The sequence below is a fragment of the Penaeus monodon genome, chromosome 9 (genome assembly GCF_015228065.2).
Source record: "Penaeus monodon isolate SGIC_2016 chromosome 9, NSTDA_Pmon_1, whole genome shotgun sequence".
NCBI classification, from domain to species: Eukaryota; Metazoa; Arthropoda; class Malacostraca; order Decapoda; family Penaeidae; genus Penaeus; species Penaeus monodon.
In genome coordinates this window covers 52,113,853-52,121,352 of record NC_051394.1, presented here as the reverse complement: position 1 = coordinate 52,121,352, position 7,500 = coordinate 52,113,853, and the positions used below count along the sequence as shown (strand labels likewise).

Here is a 7,500-nt window from a genome sequence, read left to right as displayed (position 1 = left end):
CAGGAAGCGTCCTTGTTGTTATGGCAACGGAAGTTTCAGGTAAAACTCACCAGATGGCAGAGCTGGTGACAGTGTTACCAGACGTAGAAGATCGAGTGATTCTCAATATAATCGTAATATTTCGTATTAAGTTGAAAATTATCAAAATTCCATTTATTTGATATGACAGTAGATAACAAATATGTGTCGTTTATAGGTCAGAGGAAGTATTTTTATTCTGTTTGATAAAAAAAATATATTTAATTTACGCAACATTAAAGCACACTTCAAAGCACAACGTTAATATCACTTTCTTCAATATTCAATATAAAGCTCTGACTGTAAAACAAGGAAATTAAACACCTACATCGCAACAGCAAAAGTTAAAACACCCATTTATACTCGACATCCCTGGCCAAAGGCTGTTGGCAACGGTGTCCATGTAAACAACATCATGGCCGGCACTGCAAGGCAAGGAGTCCTCTCTCTGGCCAGGAAATTAGCTGGTTTGTTACATAATATCTCTATTTGATGCCTTGTAATGAAGAAAGGGATATATTTAGAATGATTGGGAGGTGGTGACCCGTTGCGAGTCGTTTAGAAAATAAGTTAGTAAACAGTTCATACCTCTCGGCTCCTGCGGTAATCATGTGTCAGAAATTTGTTTTATTATTATTTTCATTATTTGCTAAATAGGATTAAACCTGTGTTCTCCCAGTTCCACAGGATTTGAAGCCAAGTTTAGTTCAGTTACGCTAGGATGGATACAGAGCCGAACTTGTACGATTTTCAAGGTTGAACTTGCAGAATGCTCAGGAATTTACCAGTGTTGTTTATTTTGTAAATTATCAAATGAAGCTTGGAGATGGGGAAAAATGGCAATGCTCATGAGGGATGTGTATATATATATATATATATATATATATATATATATATATATATATATATATATATATATATATATATATATATATATATATATATATATATATATATATATATATATATATATATATATATATATATATATATATATATAATGTAAAACATTATCTGTAATAACTAGTAATCTTTGCAAACTGATAGGGTATTCAAAATTCCTTAACAAAGATGTCCTCTGCAATGACCCAAGCATTTGCTTCAGCTTCTGTATCTGCAACACTCCAGTGAAAGGACATCAGCTTTTCAGTCGTATATTCTGGCAAAATTGAGCTTGTAGATTAGCCTGGTAATATGCCGTCAAACGAGGAAGCTGTCTAAGTTTGGTTTGGCTGAATATAGGCAGTGTACTTCGATGGTCTTTGTCGGTACAAAGGCTATGGGAGGTGCAGGACGTAGGCTCTTATACATATACAGAATCACCTTACCATTTATTTATCCAGAATATATGTGGTGGAGGTTTGCCTGCCTTTATTGAGTGATTAAGTGTAAAGGCCATGGTAGTTGCTACATGATGGTCCACAATCATGTTGTAGATGGTGTATGGAGCCTTTATATTACATGGACCAGTTTCAATTTCCATTTCATAAAAGTTAAACATCTCTGGGTAATTCTTTACAGTGTGGATGCACTCACCTGAGACTAATTCCTGAACTCCATGCCACAAAATTTATTCAGCAATCTGAATAAATGAGCCATGAGTGGATTGGCCTTTGGATACTGCCCGAGGGGACTGTTGATGGGTTTTATACAAGAACATTATCAGCAATTTGCTCAACTTTAGTGCATCCATATCAAAAAGATGAACCCATTTCTGGGAAGTTTAACTAAATTCCCAATGTGCTTTCTGTTATCTATGTATTTTAAACAGAATTACATCTTATTGCTGAATATAATAGTTCCTTTAAGAAGTAAAGGTGAACTTTTTTTTTTTTTTTTTTTTTACTGTATATTTTTAAAATCTATTGCAGGTCATACATTACTTGGAGGAAGCAAAATCCAGAGTAGTCATCCTGTCATTAAAAAAAATATTGTTTGCAATTAACAAAAGAAAGTATTTTAACCTATTTTTGAATTTATGCATATTTTGTTTTATTAGTTTTTGTTCTGTTCAAAAATTACTGAGCAGAGGTTAATACATTAAAAGTTTGTATAGATTTGAATAATTGATTCATTAGCCTTCTTTCTATGTCTCTTTATTCATTTTAGTGTTTATATATTTATATGTATTTCTATTAGCCATTTTGTATTTGCCCTAATATTTATATATCTATTTTCTGGCAGGCTTGGAATTAAACGCAAGACGATCAGTGTGGACAGTGGCCTCCAAAGTCTCTCCTTATGTTTCAAACAAAGATCATGGGGGTGAGAAGAAGGAGGAGGTTCCTCATGACTTTCGGTAAAGATTGGTGTCTTTTATCCCAATTCTAAGTAAAGCAATAATCTCTAGAATAATAACATGTGATAATATTAAATGAAGGTTAGGGAGAGTAGTAAGAAAAGACATTCAGAATAGATTTATATATGTATGTCTTTTATTGTAGCTGTGATTCACATTGTAACAGTGGTTCATGTAATTGACTTATCAGATTGAAAATCTTTATGTGGTACTGTTTATTAGGATGATAATGTATTTTTTTAGGAAAATTATCTATGTAGGCTTTCCACTTTATTCTGCCGGTTGTTGACCTGTCAGTCTGCTCTCAGCTAGCACTTGAGGAGTTATGCATTTAATGTATTGGTATAACATTTAGAATATGCATGAAGAATTATGAATGTAATTCAAAAAGTAGAGTTGATGTTAAAAAGATTATTAGATATTGATATGGTACATGTATACTATGTGTATGTTGCTTATTATATTTGAGATGAAGTTAATGCTATCCTGATACAGGTAATTATTTAGTGTCACACAGCCATCCAATCTTGCAATTATCATTTCTTGTCTCTATTATCAAAGTTGTAATATGCACGAATCTCGTTTTTTCAATCGCTGATTATATAAATGAAAGTATTGGTAATGTTTGCCCTCCGAGATTAAGTCCCTAATACTCCAGCAATCCACAGACATTGCCATATGAACCAAAAACCTTCCTAACCCAAGAGATTAGCCCCCAGACCCCCATCCGATCTCTGTGGACTTACTCTCTGCGTGGCATTTGTTGTGACCTGTTTTCTTCATTTCTGTGATGTTATTTTTTGCCCATATTGATTATCTCATGTATTAGTGAGTGTAATTTTTTTTTTAGTAGTTATAGTGCCATTACATTTTCATGTAAATGTATACCAAATCATTATGTGTTGTACAACTTTCTTGATATCAACTTGTGAAGATAATACCATAGATGTAAAGTCTCTTATTTCTGGTCATTCTGTCCATTACAATTTTTTTTTTTTTTTTTTTGTAATACATGGCTGTGGAAGTCTGTAATTTAATTTTCATATAGTTGTTTCTGGATATGTGAGAGCCACTTTTTTATTCAAAACAAACAACATAGTTAACCCATTGCTGCTGTGTGATTTCCCGATACAAAAGCCCTCCCTCCCAGGCTGTCTTCGTATCATATTGTAAATCTTTTGATTTAGATCCTGCCATCCCAGCAGCATATATGAACTTATATGTTTATATTCCAGGGTGGTGTTCCCCGAGTTCATACCAGACCCTAAGCCAGAGTTTAGGAACAGACTCCGAGAAAAGCTGGAGCGACGAGACATGCTGAATCGCAGAAATATCATGGAGATTCCAGAGTTTTATGTCGGTAAGTTAGAGAAAGCATAAAGTATTTACGTTGCTTTTTCCTTTGCAGTTAACTTTTACCTTTTCTTCTTCTACATTGTTTTCTGTTTTTATAAATTAGAAGTAAGTGATTTTTTTCTCATCTTGTCCAGAAATTCTAATTGCCTCTAAAATTTTATTTTATTTTTATTTTTATATATATATATATATTTTTTTCTCTCTCTCTCCATAGTGGATCATTTGCCAAAATAAGTTTGCATTTGTAGACTAGTTATGAAATTAACCGATTAGCTAATGCTAGTATGGTATGTTCATGTTTCATGTCCACTGTGATTTTAGTCAATTTAATTTTTTTCACAAGTGCCCAGTCACCAAGGAATCACTTACTAGACCTACCTCATTTCACATGTTTACCCTTTAATTTTTAGAAAAAAGGGTGTACTTTTATTGTTATTAGTACTGTTATCCCCGTCAGCCTATCCACCTGAAACTGGCAAATGAGGGAGGTCTGTCAGAAAGTGGCAGTGTTTTTTACTGCAACTCTTTTCTTTGTGAATGAGACATCTTTAGTGGCTTCTAATGTATCTTGTACCATTTAGTAAGTTTCCATCAGCCTCACCCATGGTATCACCCTGCCCCCCCATACCCTTACTTCCTTTGTAGACCCTCTTCTTGCTGAAACAATGACAGACTTGTGTTTTCCTGCCTCTATTGTCCTTTAAGTGAAACCAGTTTAGTGCGAGGTAGTACAGTGTTTCTAGTGCTGTATGGTATATTTTACCCAGCCAAAGCCGAGATCTTCTCTGCTTATCACACTTACCCTCCACTATGCAATGCAGTTACATGTCACAGAGTTACATCCTGTTATATCATCATCATCTTACTATTTACATGACTAGATAATTGTGAGTACATGTAAATAGACGTTTTGCTGTTTTATATCATGAAAGAGGCATTTTATGTGTTTTATTTGAAGATTAATAGTAACCTTTCATACATGAGGGGTAATTTGAGATAACTTTTCAACTTTGAGATACGAGATATGGCAATGAAATGTAAATTTTTTGGTGTGGAAAATTGAGCACTTATAAAATTTTCATTATTTTTTAATTTTAATCAAAGACTATTGCCTGTGCAATATTCCAGAGTCCGGGTTAAGGCATAATTTTTCTCTCCTGGTTTTGGACTGAGTATGGTAATTGACTCCCTAGTATGTAATGAAATAACAAAACCTGGTTCCAGTGGGTCAAATTACCTAGAGTTAGATTCCAGCCAACTCGAGGTCAGCAATAGACCATTTGGTACAGTCATTGTTTATTATTTCTGGATGACTGAGGCAAAGCGCAGGGAAAGCCTTCTGTAGCCTTTCTGCTTAAGGTTTACCCAAGACACTAATTGCTGAAACACCTAGACAATATGCAAATTACTTCCAGGGATCTAGACAGTAATGGGTTGTTTTCATATTTTTGGTTGTAGATATATTCTACAAAATATATGATGAACTGAAGATGTGCTCACTGTTTATTCAAGTAGATTTCAAGCAGATTTACTATAAATGATTAGTATTGGTATCGTTCATTAGGGTAGAAGCTATTGTAAGTTGATTATACACATAGTTATAATCATGTGCAATATTTACTAATATTTCTTTGGTGTTGCAGGCTCCATTATGGCTGTAACTGTCGCAGACTTCAATGCTTCTGGCAAGACTAACCGATTTGTGGGAATCTGCATCCAGAGAGGAGGGTCCGGCCTCAGGGCATGGTTCATCCTGAGGAATGTCATTGATCATCAAGGTGAGGCTACATCTGAGTCTTATTTTTTCTTCTCTGTTTTCCTCAATCTTTCTCTGTCTTTCTCTCATCTTTTTGTATCTTTATCTCTGATCTTTTTATTATTTCTCACTTATCTTTTTGTCATTCTATTTTTCTCTGTTGTTCTCTCTATTTTTGTTTGTCTTTCTATCTAACTTCCTCTGTTTCTTGCTATCTTTTTCTTTATCTTTTTCTATCTTTCTATTTCTTTCTTTCTCTTTCTTTTTTTTTGTCTGTTTCTGTGCAGGACCTCACTATCCCACACAATAATTGATTGTGTACAGTTCACTGTATATCACTCTGTGCTGGGACACTTTGAAAGATGCTCCTGAGTGAGTGTATGTCATGCACTCTTATCATTGGTGAAATGCACTTCCTGTAGGTGCAAAACATGTAGCACTTCCCTATTCAGTGAATGTTAATATTCAGCTCAGATCTTTTTTGCAAGCTGTAGGGTAAATGATATGCACTCTGCAGTTTCTGTTTATTTACAAGGAATAATTAAGTAAAGTTATCCACAAGAAGGAATGATATATGATATTTCTAGAGCAAATGTAGTTTCCTTTATAAAAATGACCATGCAGAGACATCAGTAACTGATATATATATTTAGTGTAACTCTCCAGCATTTGATCAGTGAGATAGAGTATTAGTTGTTCACCCACCGAGGTCCAGTTTTACCAGAGGTGGAGCTTGAGTTTCATAACCTGTGGTGATCTTGAGCGGAGAACTCTTCAGTGTGATAATATTTGGCAGGAAAGGAGTCTTGATGGAGAGTATTTTCAAAATTGCCTCATCTGTCAAGTAGAGGCATCTCTACTTGACATCTCTGGTTAAGTGTCATCCGTTTTGTAGGATGGATAATAACAAGTTGTAATTATGTCTAGAATGAGAGGAGACCATAAAAGGATCATCCGTCTTGGTGATATGTAGGAAAATAATTTGCCAGTTATATGGTTGCTTGTGATGGGCACCAAAAAATGGATTCTTTTTCCTCTCTTTCTCTTCTTTATATCATCTTTTCTATTTTGACCTTCAGCTTAACAAAACCAATTTCTTGTAATTTACTTTCTCTGCTTCCTGCTTAGCACTTCCATCAGTTTCTTCAAAAGAAAGCTTTACTATTTGCAGTTTACAGATTTTGATAATTAATTTTATACTAAATTGAATCATATATTTTTTTTCTTTAATGCCTTTTATTACACTGAATTTTCTCAGATTAATGGTCTACTTTTTTAATACTGTTGAACATAGATATAGATCATGTTTTTTTTTGCAGAACTTGCAGTGTATATGCAACATATCTAACCAATTTTTATTTATTCTAATTCAGGGGTGGAAATTTTGTATGAAATGTACTCTCCACTTCTTCAAAGTGTTGAAGTCCTCAGATTAGAAAAGCGCTTGGACGAGGAACTCCTCTACCTGCGCGATGCTCTTCCTGAGTACTCCACGTTTCCACTAGACATGGATGTGGAACCAGTGCTGGAAGGAGCCCCAGTCTCTGTAAATCCCATTAAGGTAAAGTAAATGGCAGTAGTAACTCCTTCATCTTTATCTTTTAACCCATTGGATCTGGGTATTAGGGTTAAGTGAGTGGCTGCTCTGCAAGTTGGCTGTTTGTAGGTTGTGTGCAGTGAACACGTGTGTGCAGTGGCAAGACTCTTTGCCTCCTATTTGCAAAGTCATTTACTCTTTTTACGCGTAAGCATTTTTAACTTTTTTCATTTCCGATGTCCATATTTGCCATTTGATTTGCATATCCAATGGTAATACTTTTTTTTGTTTTTTTTATTTTCACGGATGCCAATCACCTCGCTAGGTAGTCTACAACTCAGTGCAAAAAAATAAAACTATATAACACTATGTTACTTTTATCTTTTTATTTATTTATTTATTTATTAATTATTATTATTCTTTTTTTTTTCACGTAATATTAAATTTTCTGTAAAACAACTTGTGTCGCTGCTTGTGGTGCCAGGAATACAATGCTTAGTGTGGAAATGAACGTCCTCCATGGGGCCGGAGCTC

General features: G+C 34.5%; 1 protein-coding gene across 1 annotated transcript in view; it reads left to right on the top strand.

The window, feature by feature from the left end:
* Window positions 1-407: 407 nt before the first annotated feature.
* The window catches only part of LOC119577252 (39S ribosomal protein L19, mitochondrial-like), a 10,467-nt gene continuing 3,374 nt past the window's right edge, over window positions 408-7,500 (top strand). The window contains exons 1-5 of the mRNA XM_037925002.1: window positions 408-485; window positions 2,203-2,317; window positions 3,553-3,677; window positions 5,317-5,451; window positions 6,803-6,990. Of these exons, the coding sequence (XP_037780930.1) occupies window positions 434-485; window positions 2,203-2,317; window positions 3,553-3,677; window positions 5,317-5,451; window positions 6,803-6,990 (615 nt within the window). The 5' untranslated portion in view covers window positions 408-433. The remainder of the gene's footprint in view (window positions 486-2,202; window positions 2,318-3,552; window positions 3,678-5,316; window positions 5,452-6,802; window positions 6,991-7,500) is intronic.